Source organism: Xyrauchen texanus, chromosome 5 (genome assembly GCF_025860055.1).
Source record: "Xyrauchen texanus isolate HMW12.3.18 chromosome 5, RBS_HiC_50CHRs, whole genome shotgun sequence".
NCBI classification, from domain to species: Eukaryota; Metazoa; Chordata; class Actinopteri; order Cypriniformes; family Catostomidae; genus Xyrauchen; species Xyrauchen texanus.
In genome coordinates, this window is record NC_068280.1 from 17517789 (window position 1) to 17544692 (window position 26904).

The 26904-nt window shown below is 35.2% G+C and overlaps 1 protein-coding gene across 3 annotated transcripts in view; it reads left to right on the plus strand.

The window, feature by feature from the left end:
* Window positions 1-24562, plus strand: part of LOC127643432 (mineralocorticoid receptor-like) — a 130825-nt gene extending 106263 nt beyond the window's left edge. For 2 of the 3 annotated variants that reach the window (XM_052126179.1, XM_052126180.1), the window contains exons 6-9: window positions 1715-1859; window positions 12668-12798; window positions 18512-18669; window positions 20985-24562. In XM_052126179.1, coding sequence (XP_051982139.1) covers window positions 1715-1859; window positions 12668-12798; window positions 18512-18669; window positions 20985-21140 — 590 coding nt within the window. In that variant the 3' untranslated portion in view covers window positions 21141-24562. Of the gene's footprint in view, window positions 1-1714; window positions 1864-12667; window positions 12799-18511; window positions 18670-20984 lie in introns of those variants that run through there. The other variant, XM_052126181.1, reaches the window with a different exon arrangement.
* Window positions 24563-26904: the final 2342 nt, after the last annotated feature.

A 26904-nucleotide genomic window follows, 5' to 3' on the forward strand; every position in this document is an offset into this window, starting at 1 on the left:
GATGCACATGGCTAGAGAGTGCTCATTATGAGTTATATTTGTTACATGTCCACATTTTTTATTTAATGTTTTTATTATTGTGTGATTTTAAAATTATTTTAGTGGCTGAAAATTGCTGATAAGGATGAAAATTCAGTTATGTGATGGGAAAGGAAGGCATCTCAAGATCATTAAATTGCCATATAATCTGTCAATAATTGCACTATTTTCACTTAGTTTCACATCACCATTAGTTTCTAAAGTGGTGATGTGAAAATATGAATATATATATATATATATATATATATATATATATATATATATATATATATAATATACTGTATATAAAGAGAGAACTAGGGAGAACAAGGGCAGCTGCTCAGAGATTGCCTGCCAATGATGAAGGCACTGTACAAATGACATTTTGGGCTCTATTTTAAGAGTGCTATGCCTTAAGTGCAGCACTATGTGATACGTCAGTGGGCATGGCCATGAAGTTTTGGTATTTTCTTCTAAGCAGGTACGAGCAAGTGGGTTCTGGCAAAATTGTATGCACAAATCGCTAATGGGCTCTGTCAAGTACAATTTAATTTAGAGGTTCTTCTCTGGTTATTGCACTGTTTACGTCCTATTATATATTCTATTCATTATCAAGCTCTAGTGATATAAACGAAGTTGACACATTCATAAGTTGGTAGTGTAAATTGGCTGTATGCAATGATTTCAATTAGAAGAACAGAAATATGGACTTAAGTTTTTTTGCTCAATAACTGTCCTTGTTGAATGTAAGGCATATATTTATGACAGTGACACGCATGTACACATTGGAAAATTAAGTGCTTGTCAGGACTAATTGGATGTAGGCTTGAGAATGTGAATTTAATTTATCATATTGATCTACTGATGCACAAATCATGGCTATGATTAACAGTGATTTTCAGGGACATAATTTGATGTTCCACTGTATTTTCAGAGTTTGGACATTAACTTTTTTACCACTTTGTTACTTAGCGCTGGGAATAGTTGTAGTTCTCAGACATCTTATTGCAACAACAAAATTATGCTTTGCGTCACTTCATTAACTTACAATAAACCCACAGTTTGTGTGCATACACCCACAGATAGTGCAGACATTCCCACCCATGGCCACTTGCAGTTTATGCTGGCACGAAAATTGCACTTAGAATTAGCACTCTCACAAAAAATTTATAAGAAGCAGTGCAGGATCGTTGCACGTAGCGTTGCTCAGTCACTAAAATAGAGTCCATTAAGTTGATGCTATGTCACATTATAATCAAAAACTGAATTGAATATTACAGAAAAATTATTTCGGTCACTCTAATAAGTTTTGTGGCATGTGCATGTGGTAGCATGCGGGTGACTTTATAGCTCTCAATGAGACTTTTGGCAATAATCCAGTCTGTTCTATTTATTGCTAACCATCTTTGACAGCAGGACAATGAGTGGAAACGTTCAGTGATTCATGTAAAACAGATTATGGTGCCTCTACTGCAAAACTTTATCATTTCTTAACAAATGGCAGCAGCAGCTCTAGGAATTAAACTCACACAATAACAATACATGAACAATCATATAGCAAGTAGTTTATAACTTGTAGTTTGTTTATCAGAGCCTACAGTTCTGATTTAATATTAGCCCTGCTTTAGGACAAGCCATGTCCCCGAGTATCCCATCTGCTCTGTGTTTACTTCCCCTTCTTTTTTTCTTTCCCCAGGTTTCCGCAGTCTACCCATTGAGGACCAAATCACGCTGATCCAGTATTCCTGGATGTGTCTCTCGTCCTTCTCCCTCAGCTGGAGATCCTACAAACACACCAATGCCCAAATGCTCTACTTCGCCCCTGATCTCGTCTTCAACGAGTAAGTTATTGTTTAGTGTATTCAGCTTGCACAACACTACATGCTTGCTTCATAAAGACAAGGCATTCATATCCAGAATATTCAATTCTGGAATATATTGCAAGGAATGTTCCATCCAAACACCATCTTAACCCTCATGTCTTGTTTGTGGTCCTAAAAGCTCAAAAACGATACTGAACATTGACGTGACAGATTGAAACTTCATGACTTTTTCTAATCTAATGAGAACTGACTATATATAAAATGTAAAATTATATCAACTTGATAATCAAATTTTTTTTTATTTATAGTATATTTAAAGTTGTTTAGGACATCTACTTTGTGCATAACACAAGTTATTTTCCCTACCATTGATAACAGACAGATTGTTTCACTTTTAATTGACTATATCACAATTCCAGTGGGTCAGTTAATTGTGCCTTTAAGCAGCTTGGAAAATTCCTTTGTGTACCTTTGGATGTATATTAAGGCCTACCTTCAAACTCAGTGCATCTTTGCTTGATATCATTGGATAATCAAAAGAAATCAACCAAGTGCCTGAAGATACCACGTTCATCTGTACAAACAAAAGTATGCAAGTATAAACACCATGGGACTACGCAGCCATCATACCGCTCAGGAAGGAGATGCATTCTGTCTCTTAGAGATGAATGTAGTTTGGTTCAAAAAGTGCAATTCAATACCAGAGCAACAGCAAAGGACCTTGTGAATATGCTGGAGGAAACATGTAGACAAGTATCTGTATCCACAGTAAAACAAGTTGTATATCGACATAACCTGAAAGACTGCTCAGCAAGGAAGAAGGCACTGCTCCAAAACTGCCAGAAAAAAGCCAGACTACAGTTTACAAATTGAACTTTTTGGCCATTATGACCATTGTTAAGAGTGAGGCTTGCAAGCCGAAGAACACCATCCAAACCAAATGCATCATGTTGTGGGAGTGCTTTGCTGCAGGAGGGACTGGTGCACTTCACAAAATAGATGGCATCAAGAGGAAGGAAAATTATGTGGATATATTGAACCAACATCTCAAGACATCAGCCATGAAGTTAAAGCTCAGTCGCAAATGGGTCTTCCAAATGGACAATGTACCCAAGCATCCAAAGATGTGGCAAAATGGATTAAGTACAACAAAGTCAAGGTATTGGAGTGGCTATCACAAGGCCCTCACCTTTATCTGAATATATATATATATATATATAAACATACAGTACATGAATTTAAAAGTCATACATATTAAAAATTCACCAAAAGCTACCCCAAAAAATAGATATTTAAGTGATCAAGAAAAAAAGTCAGTTAATATTACTAAGTTTGTCTCCTATTGGAATTGTTTGGAGTTACTAAAACAATGTCTTTGACAATTCATGTAAATACATTTTCACATGCTTGGATTCTCTGACTGGTGTAAACACTGTAGAGATACATTGTTTATACAATGCTTATTTTGATTTCTTTTAATGTGTTTCACTACAATGTGGAAAGTTGCTGGAAAGGATACCAGTCACATCTGAAAAGTGCATATCTATTTTTCCTATTCCCTATAGTCAATATTTGCCCCTATGATAATCTTGTCTTGTGCTTCAAGCTACACCAAGAAAATGATATCAAATGATAAACTTAATATGAATGCTCTCGGCAAGAGCAAGCCTGTGACCTCAAAACTGTCCTTTCCCTATAAATGCCTCTTGATCATGTTGATCAGGGCAGATTGTTAGGTCAATGGGGCACATACTCAGTGTAATCGAATAGAGATTGCAAGGAAGTGTTGAGTGGAAAGACTTTTTATTGTGGGCTTTTTGAAGAACTATGTGCATTTATTGAGTAGAAGGAAGCACGTATAAAAACAGAGCACAGTGTCCCCTGCAGGAGAATTGGAGTACTTCATTGTATTTGCCAAATGACATGGAAAGAACTTGGGGAAAATTTGTCTTTATGGAATTAACATATGGATTTATGGAATTGCATGTTTATATCTATTCATATATTTTTTTTTACATCTTTTTTTTTATTCCCACCCCCATGATGTTCCAAACCAATATACTTTTCATTCTTTTGAGGAACACAAAAGGAGATGTTAGGCAGAATGACAGTCTCAGTCACTAATCACTTACATTGTATGAAATAAAAGATACAAGTAAATGAAAGTGAATGTGACTGAAATTAACATGCTGCCTAACATCTCCTTTTGTGTTCCACAGATGAAAGTCATACAGGTTGGAACAACATGAGGCTGAGCGAATAATGACAATTTTCAGTTTATCCTTTTAACATGAGCAGTTGGGTCTCTGTTTCTTTATTGCCACCCGGAGCAGCAGCACAGTTCTGAAGCTTTGAATTTAAATTCTGCTCTCTGAAAAACCATGAGCCTGTTTATATGAGACTGAGACAACAATTCAAAGGTCCTCTGCAGGAAATGTAAGGCTTGTGGTTCAACACACTTGCAGGCATAAAACTGCTGTTCATTCTTAGAAAGTTTGTTTTAAGGTAACCACTTACTGTATATTAAAGCAGTTTAATTCTTTATGAAATAGAGAACACATTTTTATATTGTCCCTGAGTTTAAGGTATAGGTCAACATATTTCTAATAAAAGGTAATTAAAAGTCAAATTTGACCCAAAAATGAATATTCTGTCATCATTTACTCACCCCTATGTCGTTCCAAACTTGTGTACGTTTCTTCTGTGAAACACAAAAGGGACATTTGGAAGACTGTACTGGTTGCATGGTTTCCATGCAATTACAACACAAAAAATCATAAAAGAAGCCCATATGTCTTATACACGTTATATAATGTCTCATGCATTGTATTCCAAGTCTTCCGAAGTTGTTATTCAGTGAAAATCTTGAAAAGTAGCAATGTCAGATTCTTATCTTTTCACTGAATCATGTAATTTGGTTTAGAAAACCGGTCTGAATTATTTGTCCACAAAATTGAGTCATTGATCCGTATGGGATTAAATTTGTGCCAATTGTTTCTAACGTAACTTTTTAAGAAACAAATTAAAATATCTCTTATTAAACTCGAATTTAGACTTCCTTTGTTTATCAGAGACTTGGCTTCACGAAAATGTTTCTACTGCATTAATTCAGGTGCCTGGTTTTACTGTCTTTAGAAAGGATCGAGAAGGTTCCAAGGGTGGTGGAGTAATGATATATATAAAGGATAGTATTCAGTGTAACGAAATCCAGTGGGTGAATTGTCATGAATTGGAATGCATTGGTTTAAACATTGTCTTATCTACACAAATGTCGTTTACTCTCATTTTAATCTATCGTCCCCCTTCATCTAATTACAGTTTCTATGAAAATTTTGATACTTTACTGAAAGAATGTAATTTTAACAAGGAGGTAATAATTATGGGTGATTTTAACATTAATTGGGAAGATAAATCTACCAGGAAAAATCTTAAGCAGATAACTGATGGTCTTGATCTTAAACAATTAATTAGTGGACCTACTAGAATAACTAATTCTACTAAAAGTCAAATTGATCTGATATTTACAAATAGACCTGAGCGAATTCTGAAATCTTGTAATATGATAACTGGTTTGTCTGACCATAATATGATTTTGGTAACTAGGAATCTAACTAAGAAGAGGTTTAGCTCATTTGTTAAGAAATGTGAATTCTTTGGGATACCAAAGCATAAACAAGAACATTTTAAAGGTGCTATTCAGCAGATAGAATGGGATAATTTATTATTGGGTATTAATTATGAGGAAGATAGTGACATTTTTACAAAAAGATTAGGAAATATTATTACTGATTATACCTGTAAACTTAATCATAGAAAGAAAAAGAATATGGTCCCATGGATAAATGTAGATATTCTGAATTTGATGAAAGATAGGGATCATGCTTTGAAAACCTCACTTAAACCTAAATTGAGTAGTGATAGATATCGATTTACTATGTTGAGGAACTCTGTGGTAAGGAAATTACAGAAAGCTAAGGCAGATTTTTTCCTCACTATGATAGAAAAAGCAAGAGGCAATCCTAGAATTATTTGGAATCAGTTAAAAAAATTAACAGGCCAACAAAAGGAAGATAAGAAAATTCTAGAACTTAAAGTAAAAGGGAAATCAGTAAATAATCCAGTTGAGATGGTAGAGATTTTTAATCATCATTTTATTGATTCCGTTGAAACTATTACTCGTTGTTTTCCGCCTGCGTATACTAATGCCTGTCCAGTTACAACAGTGGAGCCTGCTTTTAGAATAAGGCCAGTTAGTGACTCTGATATTATGAGAACAATTAGATCTCTTAAGTCATCTAGAGCAAAAGATAAATATGGTATGGATGTTGTTATGCTCAAAGAATCTAGTTTGACCCTAATTAAACCTATTAGTTAACCATTGTATAAGTTATTAATCTTTCAATTTCTCAGGAAAAATTCCCAAGTGCATGGAAGTCAGTGATTGTTGTTCCAATACTAAAAAGTGGAGACCCCCTTTCTATTGATAATTATAGGCCAATTAGTATATTACCAACCGTTTAGAAAATTATGGAGAAACTAGTTGCAGAACAGATGAATAGTTACTTGAGTAGTAGTTCATTTTCAATGCATCCAATGCAGTTTGGTTTTAGAGCAAAATACTCAACGGAAACCGCAAATTGTTTTTTTATAGAAAATATTAAAACTCTATTAGATAAAGGTGGTGTAGTTGGAGTAGTGTTCGTAGATCTAAAGAAAGCCTTTGACACCATTAATCATGGAATCCTTATGTCTAAATTAGCTTGTTTTAATTTTTCAACACATACACTTAACTGGATAGAGTCATATCTATCAGATAGATTTCAATGTGTTAGACTACATATTCACATATCTAATGATTTATGTATATCAACTGGTGTTCCGCAAGGATCTATCTTGGGTCCAGTGCTTTTTGCTATGTATATAAATGATTTTCATCTTTCATGCCCTGGCACTACTGTACAAATGTATGCAGATGATACAGTGATTTATATACATGGTAATAGTCTAACAAGTTGCAAATGAACTTACGGATTCTATGGCTAATGTGTCGTCATGGCTAAAAGAAAATTGCTTGCAACTAAATGTGTCCAAAACAGTATGTATGTTTTTATCTAAGTCAAACAGTATTAATAGGGAGCCTGATGTTTACGTGTCAGGGATGAGGCTGCAGGTAGTGCCACAATATAAATATCTGGGAATACTGATTGACTCTAAACTTACATTTAAAGCTCACGTAAAAAAGGTTTGTAAGCGGGTTAAGTTTAATCTCTATAATTTTAGGCTTACTAGAGATAACATGTCATTAGAAGCAGCTAAGATGTTTATGAATTCTATGGTTATTTCTCACATGACTTTCTGTTTAACCACCTGGTCTCAGGCGAGTTCAGTGACTCTAAAACCATTAGAGTCCTTATACAAACGTACACTTAAGGTCTTTGATAAGAATTCGGTATATTCTCATCATTGTCCAATACTGGAAAAATATAAACTCTTAAGTTGGGAAAACATGATTAAGTATGCTAATATATGCCTGATGTATAAAATTATTCATGGTTTGTCTTCTCCCCTCTTGGTCAGTTAGTTCAGTATTAGAACAACTGATTATCGCGTTACAAGAGGTGCATTAAGACAAGACTGTATCATACCGCTTAGACGAAGTAAATTTAGTCAGTCTGCTTTCTCTGTCAAAGCTGCACAAGAATGGAATAGTATTCCGACAACTATAAGAGATCTAGACACATATGCTTTATTTAGGGTTCAATTGAAAAATTGGTTAATCAGTACTCAGATTTGTCAACATTAGAATCTCATATCTGCTAGTCATCCTATTATTGTTTATATTTTGCTTGATTGTTTTTAATTGATCCAAAACTGTTTAAAAAGCTTTTTATGGTACTGTGTAATTATTAAAATTTCTATTATGTATTCTTAATTAATTTTTCCTTTAGGTTGACTTGTAACATCTTGTCCAGGGACTACGGATGAAAAATAGCCTTTGGCTAATTCTGGTACATTTACAGGAATGTTTTATTAATGTACAATGTCCCTGTCAAACTAAATAAAAAAAAAAAAAAAAAACAACTGAGAATGAATAAAAATCAGTCTGAAAACAAAGGCAAAATAAAAATGTAGTCTTGAAATAAACAGCATCCTTTGTTAGTGATATTCTCTGCCTGCATTTGCAGATTAGGATTTTACGTATGCGCTGCTAGAGTTTTCAGTCACGATTCCAAAGTTTTTAGTTACGCTCCCTGAGTTTTCATTCACAGTTCTGTCACAAAGGTCTTGTATGGGTGGGGCTAACAGAGATGAGTTCTCATTGGCTAGTAGGGCTGAAACAATTTGTTGACTTTATCGACAAAGTCGAAAATTTTTTGTTGTCGAATAGTCGTTTGATATCATTTAACGTAACATGAGATCACATTAAACTCTAATGATGATGCGAGAGTGCAGCACAGCCGTACGCGCCGGACTGAAGAGAGGAAGAATTACACAGCTCACAGTCCAGATGCACTCTAAACTTTCCATGTAGATTGTAGATTGCAAACTATGAGGGAATTATAATACAAAAATACAAAATAAGTGAATACAGAAGAATAAGAAATATATTCGTTGTGGAATAAGTGAAGCTGGAGCTGCCGCTCTGCTCTGCTGAAGCAAATCTTGCGTTTCCAGCGTTTTTTAAAGGAAACACCCCGGGGTTATCTTAAATGCAGATATATTTAATGCGTTATAGCTTTATTTTGTTAAAATAATACGGAAGCAGGTCATGTAAATAACTACAAACTCCGAAACTGGTTAGTCTTCACCCCATTATGCACTGCAACAAAACACATTTTTGATATGTTATTGTTTTGGCTTGTTTTCCTATATACATATCTAAAACTCCTTCAAAACAACATACCTTTTCTTTTGCAGCTATACTGCAGAAGAAAAATTGTTATCTGAGAATTTTGAATATAATATTAAAAATATAAATATTTTAAAATATCTAAAAATCATTTAAAAAATAAGCACTCACCTGAAAAGCAGCATATAAGATATTTAGACTTGCTTTTAGAGAATTGATCTTGAATATAAGTATATTTTGTCTTTACTGCACTCACAGAAGTATAACCAAGTGAAAGAAAATACACTTCTATACAAAATGCATTTATATTCAGGATACATTCTATTAAAGCAAGTCTAATATCTTATATGTTGCTTCTCAAGTAAATGTATCTTGTTTTAAGGATTTTTAGACAATTTTTAAATGGAAAACAAGACAAAAACACTTGATAACAATAGGATTTTTTTTTTTTTTTGCAGTAAATTTCTTTACTGAATTAAACTTAATGTGAAGTATTTTTTTCCCCTTTAATTCAGTGAATGTCATTTAAAGGTATTTTTAACAGATGATTTTGTCCCCTCTATTGTTAGTAAGCATGTTCAATGCAACCTTTTAAGTCAGGGCACAAGCTGAAAAATAGGTTAAGAGCTAATGATGAATCGTTTTAATAATCGCTGAATAGTCTAATAATCGTTCTAATAATAGTTAGATTATTCCTTATTGGCTAGTATATGGAGTGGTGGTGGTGTAGTGGTCTAAAGCACATAACTGGTAATCTTAAGTAACTGGTAATCAGAAGGTTGTAGGTTCGATCCCCACAGCCACCACCATTGTGTCCTTGAGCTCCGTGGGATTGTCCCTGTAATAAGTGCATTGTAAGTGGCTTTGGATAAAAGCATCTGCCAAATATGTAAATGTAAATGTAGTGAGTTTTTGAGTGACAGCTCTTTTACCTGTATGTAGAATTCAGTCAGTGAAAGGAGCTTTGGTTCAGCTTTGCGTGTAAAAGTGCGAGAATCTGCACAATTCATAATTCATTAGTGTTAAGGGAGATGTGGCGCATCTGTCTAAGGATTCCGTCCAGTGCTTTTTTACATAGAAAAACAGCATGGACAGATGCAATAATGCGTTCGGAGTGAATGGCCCCACATAGGTTTTGAATGACAGGAGGTAAATGATGACAGAATTTTTATTAATGAGTGAACTATTCCTTTAATACAGAGTGTGTAATGGATATAAACGGTATATATATATATATTTGCTAACCTTACTCTGCAGGACTTGTGCAGCAGTAGCTTTGAAAGATATTGATTGAAAACAAGAGGTCTGTAAAAGAGTATGTCTACCTTGAAGAAGGGCATAACAAACAGAGCAAAATGTTTCCAAGTTTGAAGACATAAGAAGATTTCAGTGTCCTCAAAAAGTATGTCAAAGAATCGCAAAATATAATACACATTCACATATGGAGGGTTTGGTGAGAGCGATCTGACAGACTGCTTTATGTGTATTTACTTCTAGATTTCACAGCTCTTGCATACAATTCATTAACATCACTCACAGAAACGCTCTCCATAGCAACTAAAAGAGGAGCACCAACAAATGTAATGTCCTTCTCTCTCTCTCCTCTTAAAAAACCCAGTTTGAATTTCAGTTTCAAGTTTATGAGAGGATGTGGAAGGTATTAATCAAAAACATTAATTAGAAAAGCTACTGTAACATCAGGCTGAGATATGAGGAAAGATACAATACATTGAGTTGTTTTAGACTTGTAGACAAGATGGACTGCTGCAGAATCCATACATTGTAATCCAATTCATGTACTTTGTGCTACAACATTTTGCAGAATTAGGATCCCAGGTATAATATATGCAAAATATAATAATAGATATATTTACTTTATACTTTGTTTCAAAGAACTTGCAAGAAATCGGTTAATTATCATTTACTTTAATTATTTAAATATGTACATTTTAATATGTAAATTTATATGAGAATAGAGTTAATTAGAAACATTTTTAGAGATATAAATCTTTAATAAAAGTAAACATTTACATTATTAGACATTCTATATTGCAGTGATTAATATGTTTCAGCTGGCAACAATTCTTTTAACTCTAACTGATGCAGTTTGTAGCTTCTCAATTCTTAAACAACCATGTCGGAAGACATATCCCATGTATCCCATTCCCCATAAAGCGATGCACCGGTCATATATATATTCCCACTGTACAAGCCTCTGGAGGCAATGCTATGATCTGGGGTTGCTTCAATGCGGCAATACAATGTCAGTTGAGTACCTGAATGTACTGAATGTCCAGGTTATCCCATCAATGGATTTTTTTCTACCCTGAAGGTAAGAGCATAATCCAGGATGACAATGCCAAGATTCATCGAGCTCAAATTGTGAAAGTGTGCTTCAGGGAGCTTGAGGAATCATTTTCACACATGAATTGGCCACCACAGAGTCCTGACATTAACCCCACTGAAAGTCTTTGGGATGTACTGGAGAAGACTTTATGGAGTTGATCGACTCTCCCGTCATCAATACAAGATCTTGGCCAAACATTAATGCTACTCTAGACGGAAATAAATATTGTGATGCTGCATAAGTTTGTTGAAACAATGCCATGACGAATACAGACCGTAATCAAAGCTAAAGGCAGTCCAACAAAATATTAGAGTATGCAACTTTTAGTTTTTTTGGCCAGGCACATATATATAATGCTAAAGTTTAATTTGCTGAAGTTTTAAATATCAAAACTATTATTTTCTTTAATAATTTCTCTCTCACGCTTTTTCTGTTTTTGGTTCAGATGACAGTGACTGAGCGTTTTCGGGCGATGCGAAGAGATACGGTAGCTAGCCGTATCTCTTCCGCACCTGGCTCACCCCTTGCGGGTGAAGTCTCAATTCTTCATACAGTAAATCCGGTCCTGTGTTTATTATGTTCGGGACATGCATCGCATGCAATGAAGAAGCATGCTTTGCTCCACAACCAGTTTCTGTGCTAGGTTTATGTGTGAGTTATGTTTCAGGAAGTGAAAAAACAATGTATTGCATTTATTGCATTCATTTTGTCCCCCTCTATTGGGTTAATTTTGAGGGGAATTCTGAGGAAGGTATTTAAGCATAGTAATATGTGTTAAACAGAGCTGAGATTACTACACACTTATTGGACACTAAAAGCGATATCAAATTAGCAATAATATTTTAATAAACGGTAACACTTTACAATTAGGTTCCAGTTGTTATCATTAGTTAAAAACATTAGTTAACATAAACTAACAATACGGCATTATATTATTATATACTTGGTTACCTTATTGCAAAGTGTTAACAAATAAACCAACATGCTAGGTGTAGGTAATGCATAGAACTTTTATGAATGACAGATGTCCTAATTCTTCCATCTGGGCCTTGGAATGAGTCACCAAATTTGTTCTCAGATGTTTCCTTTCTTTTAGTACAAGTCGTACAATATATTACGATTACTAGTTTTCATGTTGGTGGAATCACAGTCAGGGCATTAGACCTCTCCAATGCCTTGTTAATGGGATCTCCAGGAGTATTTGTGAATATTGCTTTCTTTTTGTCAGGCCACTTATCTAGCATTTGCTTATCAAGTGTTTTGTTTTCTTTGTCAACACAACATTGGTAAGGTAAGGTAAGGCCACTTGCAAATCTCATAATTCCCTCCAGCTTCAGTGGAGCATCTTTGCTGCATATTTGTAACAAAAAAAGACTGAAAATTATACTTTTGGATAGTTTTACCACACTGGTGGAATTCTTTGGAGAATCTCTAGGTAACATTTTAAAGGTGCCTCTTATGTACTATTGTTTACACACTTCAATGTAACCCCTTATGGTGGTATTACTGGAAGAAGCGTTGTGGTCTTTAATTCTTTGTTCTTTTTGTTTCTCTTAACTACTTTATTTCATTGCAGAAACATGTGCCAGTGACGTTGTTTACTACAGATCATCTTGATTTCTCTCATAGGGAACGGATGCGGCAGTCAGCCATGTACGATCTGTGTGTGGGCATGCGGCAGGTGAGCCAGGAGTTTGTCCGTCTACAGCTCACTTATGAGGAGTTCCTCGCCATGAAGGTTCTGTTGCTGCTCAGCACAGGTGAGAGTGAGTGTGTGTACACACACACTTGCAGGAACATGTTTTATACATATGTGCTTACATGTGTTTGCCTTGAGTGTGTGTGAGATCATGAGCTTTGAAAGTGTTTTTTTTATAATGAGACCTGTGGTTTGACCTAGTGACAGAGCAGGAGGAGATTATACCAGCTTATATATCATCACATACTCGTGACAAAAACTTGTGGAGCATCAGTTATGTCCATAAACTGCAGTGGTGGCCCATGCATTTTAAGTCCAGGCCTTCAGTGTGATTCATGCCATTAAGAAAACACAGAAACAAGAAAAAGCTCTCTAATAATATTTGTGATTTAAATGTTGCTTGCAATACATTTTGTTTTATCAGGGAACATGATTACTTTTCAAAACTTGAAGACACTGAATGCTCCTGCAGCCTAATTTACCCTTAGAAAACTAGGAAAAAGTACTTACCAATTTGCTTGAAGTGAAAATCAGTCCTCATTTTGCAGAACATCTCAGGTTTTTAAATTCATAAGGATCTCTTTCTGAGATGACAGCGACTCGTCAGCAAAATCTTGCACTCTTCGCTTTCAAATAACGTACATCACTTAAAGTGTGATTTGCGTCACTCAAGCTAGAAGGTCTGGACTGGGACATATCCTAAATACCACACCCACCAAGAACAAAGAAATCAGTCTTATTGGCTGATGAATCTGACATTAGATGCCCATTCGTTTGCTCTGTTGAGGGATTCATCAGAAATTCTGAACTCCTAATGGGGTGGAGACTCCACGGTGCTTCGGATAAGGAGCATGCGATTTGTGAAACGGTCGACATTCTTTGCATTTAAGCATTGAGGGATTCATTCTGATTGGATAAACTTTAGTTTTTTTGCTATTCGTTTGTAGATGAATTATGAGTGTGAAGCGATTCCAAATACATAGGCAAAAAGTTGAATGAGAATGAAAGGATGAAATACATTTATTAGGCATGTTATGCCAGCAGAGAAGGCTTTGCTGGCCCTGAGAAATTACCACTGATAAACTAGCAAATCAGGTCCCCCAGTCTTACAGTCTTATACAACTAATGTCAATAAGTTAAATGCAAAGACAGTATAAGAATTGTAAGTTGTTTGTGTCTGAAGGCGACATTCAGTAGTATTAAATTATGCACATACTTGCTTCTTAATGGCATTGTTTTTTATATATTTTCCATAATTACAGCAAGTTATTGTTATGTTTGGAAAAACTGTAATTATCAAAGTCACATTAATTGAGACGGTAATACTATTGTTTAAACAGATATGACCTGCAGAGCATATGTTTGTTTGATGTTGTTTAATAAGAAAAGATACTGGTTCTCAAGTTAACGATATTTTTTACCTGAGTGCAGTGGGTGGTTAAACTCTTATTATTATTAATCTTGTGAATAACTGCCAAATAATAGGGGTTTACCCAGTATAATCCCAACTCTAAATAAAGCATAAACAAGCCTTTTGATAATGAATGTGAGATCTGTATTGCCTGTAGCTCTTAACAGTAGCACACAGTCAGATCAGGTAGACAGTCACAGAAGCCAGCACACCCCTGGGCTCACATCATTTGAGACGGAGGCAAAGTTTGAGTTCTGAATTCTCATACAGGATGTATGGTTTTGGATTCACAAACACTTGCTGATCCTCTGTAGCCCTTCCAGACAGCCCTGTTGTACTTTATAAAATCCAGTCAAGAGACAGGCACTGCTCCAAGAGCTAGAGTTCTTCCTCAATATTCCTCCAAAAAGAGGGTTTCATAGAACGGGGGAGGTTGTGGAGAAGTTTAGGCTAGCTTGGTAGTCAGGTTGAAGAGCTGACAAATCTGGTGGTATGCTGTTTTAAAGGTGATGATGTGTGTAATTTGTTTGATGTTATAATACTTTCTATTATCCCACCAAGCAGAGATAGGAGATTATACTCACCATTATGCCGTCTCAAATTCAAATGAGTTGTCTTCTGCAGAACACAAATGAAGATATTTTGATGAATATGTGTTGTAAATATATCCAAACAATACAAGTCAATGGTGTCCTACAATTACATGCTCCAAAAAAGATATAAAAGGCAGCATATAGGTAATCTATCAACTCAAGTGGTTTAATCCAGGACTACATGCATGTACAGCGCTCTGCGTTGTTCAAGAAGAGGGCGAGTTAGGGGCTATTCATACGTGCTTTTGTATGCATCTGAGCTGTTTTTTATTATTTTTACATTGATCGTTTTTCTATTGAAATGCACTTTATGGACGTCTTTGACCATTGCATTCTGAAGTAGTTCAGGTTGCAAAGAGGACTTCATGTTTCTGTAACACATGATTCCAGATTGTTTTTCTCCCAGCAAAGATTTAGTCCTAGATAAACAGTGAGCCAATGTTTTTCCCCCTTTTGCTCTGGTGTGCAGACAATAATTCCACAATTCAAGTGGTAAACCATTTAAAAATCAAAGCATCCCAAAGAGGCTAATAAAACAGCAGTGTAACTCCACACACATGACAATACTATTGATCACTGCCTCATGGAAATTTTAACCTGTCCAGGCAGAGAACATATCAGGTTTGACTCTGAAATTAAAGAATACACTTCAATTAAATTCAAAAGACAAGGATTAAACCATTTGAGCAAATATGGATTACCTTTATGCTGCCTTTATGTCGTTTTTGGAGCTCGGAAGTGTTGGTTTTGAGTTTTGATAAAATCTCCATTCAAAAAAAAAATCTTTGTGTTCTGCACAAAACAGAAAAAAGTTATACAGGTTTGAGGCTGCATAAGAATGAGTAAATGATGAGAGGATTTTGGGGTAAACTATTCTTTTAAAATTTCAGAAAAGTGTTAATACTTTAGCACTATTAAAAGATTGCTCTATTTGAGTGTCACAAACAGCCCTGCATAATAGCAGTGGCTTAAACAAAGGTGTGAGCTTGGGCCTGGGGTATCTGTTTGGCTGAACAGTGATAAATGAGGGAGTGTTCGGGAAACTTGTTTGAAAACAGTTAGTATTTTTGCTATTTTGTTTGGTTACACTCAGCGGTGAAGACGTTATAATAGCTGTTTTCCTGATGCAAATTCTACAGTATAAATAATAATTAGTTTACTTTTGCTGACTTATTCCCCAATGCAGGTCTATGCACATTGCTGTTCATTTTTCAGGGGCTATTAATTCTAACTTGATGTGCTGTTATGATATGAGATATGCTGGGAATATTGGTTTTGTAATCTAAATAAAGAGTGATTTCTGTTTTCCAATGGAAAGCCAACCCATTTTTGTATTTATTTGTTTTACTATCCCGTGTTTTCAGAAATGCTTTGGTTATTTTTGTTGTGCTAGGCCTTCAGTTGTGAGGTCTTATGGTTGCTGCAGTTTGACATGTAGAGAGAGAGAGAGAGAGAAATGAGAGACAGGCTATTATTCCTCTTTGACCTTGGCTAAGGTTTCAGAAACCCTGCAGGCTCTCATTTGACCTTATTTGTGATGAAAGTGTTGACCTGCTAAAGAGTGTCACTAAACTGAATCCCCTCTCTTTTAAATCCATTATTTACTTTTTTTTACTCAGACAATATGAAATGGTGATAGTCCTACTGAAAAATATATACTTTTTTATGGCAAGACACCGATAAGTGTGGCGTAATCACGTGTCTTTCAATTCGCTGGGGCTTTAAATGGAAGCCTATGGCTAATGAGGCTTATGTGGGTCAGTGGATGATGGAAATGGAAATGGCGGGTTTAACACATACCTGCCAACCAGCAGACTCACTTCTTTTCATTCTGCATCATGAGACAATACACGTGTACTGGTTAAAGTAAAATGTCTGGTAAAAATAATGTTTACAGTGCATTCAACAGACTGAGAAAGCTTTAGAGGGTCATGAAACACCCTGTTTCAGCAGTTCAGTTCTCACAACAGTTTTGAAAAAAAAATATTAAAATATTCTAAGAAAAGTGGGCGCGGTAAGCAGTAGAGTGAGGGGAAGGGGGGAGAGAACACCCCAAATGTCTTTTCCTTTTATTTAGCTTTAATGGGGTTAACAGTATAATTTCCCAGGAATACACAATGCAATTCCCAACTACACACAACAGCATGCACAAATATATTATACATTGTTTTGTAAGCTCACAGTACTATCCACAATTAGACACAGGTACATTTATATCTGTATTGCAATGCACAGTGTATGTGATCTCAGTGATTTGGAGCGTGGCATGATTGTTGGTGCCAGATGGGCCGGTTTGAGTATTTTTGTAACTGCTGATCTCCTGGGATTTTCAGGCATAACAGTCTCAGAATTTTCTCAGAATGGTTCACACCCACATAAAAATGTGTTTTAATGACTTCAACCTAAGCGCATGTAAACTTCTGACTTCAACTGTACTTAGGCTGAAGTCATTAAAACTTTTTTTAACCACTCCAGAGATTTCTTATTAGCAAACTTTGTGTATGAAATAGTTTTCCAACAATTGTTTACAGAAATGTTTTTAACTTTTAATGGACTATATCCCAATTCCAGTGGGTCTGAAGTTTACATAAACTAAGTTAACCTAGTGCCTTTAAGCTACTTTTTTTTAAATTACAGAAAATAATGTCAAGTCTTTAGACAATTAGCTTCTGATAAGCTAATTGGAGTCAAATGGAGGTGTACCTGTGGATTTATTTTAAGCCCTCCCTTCAAAATCAGTGCCTCTGCCAAAGTCGACAAAGTCACTTGCAGTGTGTACGCAGCTTAAATGTCAGGAATTGTGAAAAACTGAGTTTAAATGTATTTGGCTAAGGTTTATGTAAACTTCTGATAGATGTGCCTCTAAGTAATTGCATTGTAAACTCTGTTCATTTAGCCAATTTATATAAGTATGCCTGTTAGATATACAGTACACATACAGTACTGTGTATTTAAACAGTGCCAGTGCCTACAGCATAGATGTTTTTAAAAGAGAAGATGGATATATGAATAAGCTGTTTCTTAGTCAGCTGTCCAGTAGCTGAATGTCACTTTAGATGGTTTGTGTAGGCCATGAGTGCTCTTGGTCTTTACAGGATAGAATGAAATGACTCCCTTCAACCTGAATTTGATGCCTTCTTGCATTAGTCTGAAGTGAAAGTATTTTTCGGTACTTTTTGTAGGCTCAAATTTACCCTACTCAAGTACAAAAATGAAGACGCTTCTTGCTACGCAAACTTAATTCCGTGCATTGTTTTCCAAAATGTGTCAGACCACGATTCATAATACAACGCAGTTATACATTCTCAACATTGCCGCATGAGGTGCTAGTGGCATGTCTGCTATTTGTATGCTTCAATGGTGAGTTTTCAAATCAAGAATATAGCTGAGCAAGTATGTTAATATATAAGTTAATATATTTAGTGCAACTTACCTTAATAATAGCACATCCAGTTTAATTACACAAACTTCTTGAGGGAATATTGCCCCCCTTGAGTACTGAGGTTTGTTTTTGACACAATAAAATAAGAATGCACTTTATGCATGTTCAACCTGACATTGAGTGGCAATACGTTGGCAAAGCACTCACATCTGTGTATGGATACTTGTCTAAAATAGGTGTCTTGCCTTTTCAGTTAATCTTTTAACTTAACACAAAGGAACGTGTTTTTGCTCGAAACAGACATAGAGACAGAAGAAATATGTCATGCAATGAACAGGAAGTGGTGTTGTTTTACACCATTTGACAGTTACATATATTTCATTGACAGTGCCCAAAGATGGTTTGAAGAACCAAGGGGCATTTGAGGAGATGAGGGTGAATTACATCAAGGAGCTCCGCCGCTCAGTTGGGAAGGCAACTAACAATTCTGGCCAGACATGGCAGCGCTTCTTCCAGCTCACCAAGCTATTGGATGCCATGCATGAAGTGAGTAAGGCTGAATCAAAACTTAATCAACTTTCAAACCACTACCTCGTCATTGACCTCAGCTCATAGATCAAAGACAGAGACTCAGTTCTGTTCTAATTATCAGGAAAGTATAAAAAACATTTAAATCCCTTTTTAGAATGGCTCTCTCAAGTGGCACATGTCCGCATCTAGATATCCATACTATACCATAAAAACCATCAGGTTGAAATCTACTTTTACCATTTTTACCAATAATGCAGCAAAATACACTTGTTTGTTGTTTCTTTTTTGTATCTATGAATACATAAAAGTGATTATTACTTTTGTTACTTAAGAAAACATTGGAATGAAACTAGATGTTGAGATAGCACTAATATGTAAGATGATAAGTCTAAGCTGCTTTAAGTTGCTAGAAAGAGGATATCTATCTCAGAGGTTTACAGTTAATTAGTAAAATTAGTTGTCTAATTGTTAAAAGTTTGACCTCACAACTACAGGGCTAGTGAATGACAAAAGTTAAAATTTGTGTTCTATTGTATCGGTTTCATTGAAAAACTGTACAAATAAATAGATAGATAAAAAACTGCAAAAAAGGAAAAAAAACCTCAGAGCCATTAAATAAGTTAATAAAATCAGTAACAGTTCAGCAACAAATCTGATTTTCTATAAGATCTGCCATAATGACAGTGAAACCTAATTTCAAGTGAGGTTCAAGCAAGGCCGTTTTAATCTCCTTGAGTCGACTTTATCATGAGAGAGATAATACAAATATCAGGCACAGTTTATATACTTTGTTTCCAGTTGGAGCATAAATCAGGGCATGCTGTTTCAACTTAAGCTGTTCACTAAAAGTTCCAGTGCATTCCTATGGGACGTTCTGTAAAGCTTGTCAGAGCCATCAACAGTGACCAAGGTGGGCAGAGCTTAGCGAAGGATCATAGAGCATAGTCTGGTTCCGGAAGTAAAAATCCCATACATTTTTCCATAGAGGAATTGATTTTTAACATTAACTCATAAACCTTTAAGGACAGACCTACCTTGAGCTCCAAGGTTTCATTGATTTATATCGTAATTCATGGTAAAAATTTACATAACCCATGGTCCAGCAGAGAAAGCTTCACCAATCAGAGATCCGTGGCCAACCATGCCTTGGAGCAAGCACCAACTCCCATGACAAACTATGAATAATGTAACTGAGTCAGTGCCTCTTCACCCTTAAACTACTTGTACATATACTGTCTATTTGTATTTGTACTGTCAAAATATTTTTCAATAAACATAAAACATATTGTTTCTATACTTATAATCAACAACCTAAAATCAAAGATTGTATATATTCCTATCATTTATTCAATAACCTCATTCACAGTGAGTGCTTCATGGAATTGTAGTCAGTCTTGTACATTAGTCTTTTTGTTGGATTTTCAAATACAGTTTTGCCTCAAAACAAAGTTTGTGATGTTGTGATTTAACTCCGAGCTGGTTGCTTTGGTTCATGGCTTATAACTCTTTTTTGAAGGATTTGATAAAAAGTCTATGGGAAGAATGAATTGGAAAAATACTTTTGTAACCCAGATGGCTAAAAAAGTGGGTGGGCACTGTTACGCTCTATTTGCAGGCACCATTCCAATTGAATAAATAAATAAAATTCTGTTGGAAAGCAACCTAAACATTACTATTATTGTCTAAATCTAATGTCTAACAAATCAAAATGAGCTTCTAATGATATGTAGTTTTCTCTCACCAAGGCATCCATAAGAATTGACTCCCAAATTATTCATATCCCGAAAAACTTGAAATGCTAAAAACAAAAACATTCATGCTTAAATAAAGGAAATAATCAGTTGACTAATTACTGAATGATACAATTATTGCAGCAGCTGTAGATGATCAATGGGAGTTGTAATGTCAAGATTGCATGTGAATAATAATAATAAAAACAACACTTCTTTTATGTGACCACTGAGAGATTAGATCCTCAGTTCATTTCTAATCACGCTTTGTGAAAAGAGTGATGTTCAAAACGAAAAGATGTTTTGTTTTGAAATGCACTTGTGGATGAAGATCACTTGACAGCAATGTTGATTTATTAATTTGTAAGATGCAAAAAGAGACATTCAAGTTCTGCCTAAAAGCGCTTTGGTCAGTTAGACAGCACATCCATAAATAAGCTTCACTGCTGCTTAGAGCCCTTTTTTCTTAGACATGAATACATGTTTACCCAGACTCATGTTTCAATAGAACATCTGAACCTCTCTAATGATTACCATTGTCAATTTGAATCAAATGGGATGCTTCCCTTGACTGAAGTGTTTTTTTTTCTCTCTTTACAGCTTGTGGGGAGCCTGTTGGACTTTTGTTTCTACACTTTTCGCGAGTCACAGGCTCTGAAGGTTGAGTTCCCTGAGATGCTGGTGGAAATTATCAGTGACCAGATACCAAAGGTGGAGTCGGGCCTAACACACACCCTCTTCTTTCATAAGAAATGACTGAAAGTTCACAAAATGAGGGAAAAATTAAGGATCAAAAGAGAGGAAAAACAGAGGACACCCAGCCCTCGGAGAGAGAGAAACAGAGCAAGCCCGCTATGCACAAAGCAAGGCGTATCGAGAAGCTAGGTTTAAAGCCATATAAGGCTTGGGCAGTGAGCGAAGACAAAGAGGGATCTCTGTACCTGGCCAACAGAGAAGAACTCATATTTCTTGTGACAATGCGTTCCTTACCCCCAAAGACAATTCGGACAATGTTCGATATGGATATGAAGCCATATTCTTTGGTAAAGCTATAGTGCACAGGCACATGCGAATACATCACACACTCTAGACATTTCCTTGACTCCCTGAATTGTCCAATCTGCCAGTAAATACATAAATACTGTTGCAGTATGTACGTTGGCATTCTTGAAATTATGGGAAAATGCATTACAACCATTCTGTTTATCGCTGATTAATAAAGAAATATAATTTTCATGAAAAGAGAATTAATTAGGGTATTTGTAAAGAGGGCACGAGGAAGAACAAACTCCAAGGGCTATAAAACTTTAAACCAGACTGATTGGTATGGTAGTTACACTTTCTTATTATTGTTAAAACAATCAAATCTAAACTGATCTGCAATATATGATAACAATATCATTTAAAAATTTTACAAATATGTGCTAATTAAGAATTGGAATATGGTGAAAAAAAGTTCTGTTTAATGGGCCTCATTCATTAAAGGTTTTGAGTAAACTTGTAGTAATTTGTGCATACAATTGGCCTTTCATAAACGCTTTATACTCCCCAGATTTGTTAGTAAAATGTATGTTAGTGAATTCCAAACATTCGCAAATAGGGCGTGTGTGCACGTTCATTCACAGTTATCATAATCCACGGCCACGAAAACGCCATATAGGCACCAGACTCGCTAGTAAATGCTTATTTTTTTAATTAAGTGCATTCATGTCATAACATTTTGATTTAGCAAACACGACAGCATCTCAAAGAAAGTGAGGACTTACTGTCATCGCATGTTTTTGCTGTCATCGGAGGCTCTTTTGTTAATCAAACAATTCAAGAAGTCAATAAAAATGGTTTGACATGAGTGTAAAAATTTTTTAGATGATGCCCACCACCATTAACCTTCTCTGGTTCGTTCGCAGTGCATCGCCAGCATCATTTGTGAAACTTCTCAGATAAATCATGAAGGTAACAGTGATATACTTGCAAATTGCAACTGGAAGAACCTTCAGAGAAATTAACAGACCGATGTATTGTGTACGTACCGGCCCGTGACATTTATTTATAGATTTAACAGCATTTGCATCAATTGAATGTGATGCAAACTTTAGGCTTCATAATGCATACTACATTATGAAGCCTAAATTATAGAGCTTAAATCAAATAATAATAAGAAGAAAAAAAGAAAAAAACTGTCCAACCAGTTACGTTAGTGGTCATTAATTGTTTGTTTTTTTTCTCAACAAAATCAAACGCAAACTTCTGTTGAAAATCGATAAGCAGAGTTGGAAAAATAATAAATACAAATCCAAGCAGCAAGAAACGTTTCTAAATAAGTACAAGCTTTTATTTATTTATTTGTTATTTTTTTAAGGTTAATTTCACTCATTAAATTAGTTAATTGTATTATTATTTAACCTCCGTGTGACTGCATTTTCCATTTACCTTTTTGATTCGAAACTAGTAGCACCTAATAAAGCAAAAAAATAAAAAATAAACATTCACAGTGATAACAAAATGAAACATAATAAAATGTATATTAAAATGAAGCGAAATGACGCACAGATGTATTAAGAGTTGAAAGTTATTCAAAATAACTTATCATATACTCTTGAGGAAATGCGGTGCCAGTGTCCACACATGTGGACATCATGTTTATCAGGGCGCTGACACACGAAAAATAAAAAATACATTTAAAGCAGCATAAACAAAACTAGAGACTCTTATTTACACCCAAATAGGTTTCAATGAAAATTCTCAAAGAGATGTCTTACCAGAGGCACTTTTGTTGGCACTGTATCCGCAGGAGCGCTTCAAGGAAATAGAAGGCATGCTGTTGTGTCAAGTTACTTGGTACGGCAGAAGTTAACCCTTTAAATTACAGTCTAGAGTCTTGTGAACAGTATTCAGTCAGTTTTTATTCATTTCAATTATGCCAGTGGTTCTCAAAATGTGGGGTACGGGGCGTAGGGGGTGCGGACGTATTGCAAGGGGGGTGCGGAAGACTGACCCATCTTCAAATCTCGTTCATTTTTACACATTCAACAAAAATAGTGAAAATACACATAAGAACCGATGAACGCAGTTTTTTTTCCTCTGGCTTTTCTCCTGAGTTGTTTGAAATTTAACCTGGCACCACAGTGCATTCTGCACGAGCAACTCTTGACAGCACAAAGCGTTGAAGTCAGGTGTGCTCATATAAACAATGTCGTTCTTGTATGCACGCCAGTTTCAAATGAGTGACGAGGTGAATTAACACTTCAGTTTTGGTCTGTTCCCCACAAAACACTATCATATGGCTTCAGAAGAATTTAAATCTAAGGCACGAGTGTTATGGACAACTTTAATGGCACTTTTATGTGTGCTTTCGGAGCTTGGACAGCCACGAACACGATCCTCTCATCGCTCAATCTTGTGTTTCACAGATGAATAAAGTAATACGCCAGATGAATGGAGGATTTTCAATCAGAACCACTGAATTATGCATTGTGTATAGCGAAGCTATGTGGATGCGGGGATTGCGCAAGGTTAATTCCAAGTCAATCAAAATGTTTTAATGCCAGTTTACCTGAAAGAACGCAACTTGTTCAGATGACTTACACACGATTTACACATGGGCGGGAGCAGGTGTACATTTTGTTCATACCATATAATGCTTTGAAAATATGGTGTCCGAGAATTTACGTCAGAACGGCTTTACAAATGACTTACACAAAAAAATGTTTGCTCCTGTTTCATGAATGAGGCCCAATGAGTTGTGCATAGAGAAAATCACCAAGCTGAGCTGAGATTGGATATAGGTAAGAAACTCAAATTCAATTAAAAGTGTGAGAAAAAAGAGAGCGCATTTGTGATGTCACCTTATTTCCGTGGCAAATGTTTACATAATAAGTGCTGGTCACACTGGTGTATTGCTGGGGTGGCCTGATGATTCATAATCTGACATATATGGCAGCTTGACAAAAACACTATTCGTAAGAAGTGAGAAAAAATAAGACCAAAAGTTTTTTTTGTTTTTTTTTTACTTTACAGCTAACACAGCAAATATTATGGCTTGCCTTGTAAAAAAAAAATCAGTTCACTTAGACACAAATGGCATATTCTGTGTGAGGGCTAGGATTGTAGCAAATTTTGTAAATTGTACCCAAGCTGCTACTAAACCAGCTTCCTTTTGACATTAATAAAAAATACTAATTTAGAGTTCCAGAAAGGAAAAGCATTTTCTATGATTGTGAAAAAATTAAAAATTAAAATATATATATATATATATATATATATATATATATATATATATATATATATATATATATATATATATATAACATTTTTTTTTTTCAAAGAACCAATTCAGCTGGAAGCCATTTTCTAACAAGGTGCTTCTTTTTTCTTAACATAAAAATAAAGTAGATGTAAGGTTTTTAGTAGCAGCACATGTACAGTCAGATATTGGACAAAATCTGCTTTCATATTAGTAAATAACATTAACAGTAACCTGCTAATATACACAGTATACGTGAACCTATCATGCAAACATGTCTGTTGCTTGTAGGTATATTATTGAGCATAGGAACTTTTTGATTTAAATCACCTTTCAGTAAAAATGTGGCTGTTTGGGGAAACATCAGTCAGCTTTTAAAAAAAAATATCTGGACCACTGTTTCATGTTTCATAATACCACTTCGCTACTGATGGAAGTAAATTAAAGAGGAACTGCTAATTCTGTGAGTCTGAGGACAATTAAAGTGTTAGCATGTATGTGTGAGTGTGTTGTGTGTGAGTTTTTGTTGTCTCTTTAATTTCTTAAAGGCACAGAAAAAGCTGATTCACTTTTGAAAGGGCATTGTTGGTTTTCATTGTGATAGGATTAAAGTGATCCTATTGGCTGACTTTGTTTTCCACAGACAAGATAATGTACTTATTAGATGTTTTGGTATTGTGTTAGTTATGTAATGTGCTTTGGGACATAGTTGTACTGGAAAGGTCCAAGAACGTTTGATATTTGCCTTTGTGTTGTAGCTGGTTTGTGGCAAACGACTGCTGCAGGACAAAAAAAAAAAAAAAAAACAGAGAGAGAGAGAGAGAGAGAGAGAGAGAGAGAGAGAAACTGAGAATAAGATCATAGTTACAAGAGTTAAAAAAAACAAAAATCACACACACACACACACAAACCAGTCTGTGTTACCCAGTCAATCTAATTTCACCGACCTGTCAAATACACTGTCCAGTCCACTGTATGCTATGGAAGTTTTTGAAGGACCTAAAACTAGATGTTTGAAGGTATTTAGTCTCTTTTTCCAATCTTTCCCTTTTTAAAATACACAGATATATAAAAGAGAATACATTTAAAAGGTTTATAGGATGTATGTTAAGTATTTTTGAGAGATTCTATTTTACTGGACACAATATATTAGTAATTTGTCTAAAGAAAGTATATGAGATCTTTTGTAAAGTGAAATGTTTATGCATGAAAAGATGTTTACAGTGTATTTAAGAAGGGAAACTTGTGCCTTTTTTCTCACAAAAGTTAACATTTTACAGTATCTATTGTAAATAAATTAGTGAATTATTATGTTGCTTTGTATGGAACATTTCTATATTAAATATTTATCAAACATTTGGGACAAAGATCACACAATTCACACTAAACAGTTACTGAATGCAAGACCCCAAGAGCATGAAAAGGATATCTTTACACAGTGAGAGAGAGACACTTTATTAGCAGAATATAAAAGTCTAGTGACTTTAAACTTTTATTAATGTGCTCCATTGTAATGTGAACTATTATTTGTGTATATTTTAGTTTTTTTCTACTTTGCTTTGCCTATCTACAAATCTAGCAAAATGAAACCTAGTGCTCAAACAGAGATTAACTAATTACGCTGAAAGGAAAAATGCTTGCCAAATATGTTTATCCCCAATTTATTTTATATATATATATATATATATATATATATATATATATATATATATATATATATATATATATATATATATATATATATATATAGTATAAATTTAGAGTTTTAAATAACACACACCCAATTTATATATATATATATATATATATATATATATATATAAAAATTTTATTTTTTTTTTCAAATTTGGAATTCCCAATGCACTCGTAAGTCCTCGTGGTGGCATAGTGCCTCAATCTGGGTGGTGGAGGACGAATCTCTGTTGCCGCTGCATCTGAGACCGTCAATCTGCGCATTTTATCACATGGCTTGTTGAGCGCGTTACTGCGGAGATATAGTGCATGTGGAGGCTTCACACTATTCTCCGCAGCATCCACACACAACTCACCACGCTGCCCCACCGAGAGCGAACCACGAGGAGGTTAACCCAACATGACTCTACCCTCCCTAGCAACCGGACCAATTTGGTTGCTTAGGAGACCTGGCTGGAGTCACTCAGCACACTCTGGATTCGAACTCATGATTTCAGTGGTGGTAGTCATTGTCTTTACTCGCTGAGCTACCCAGGCCCCAGATTTGATTAAAAATGAATTTAACTTGGACTCCATTTTTCTTCT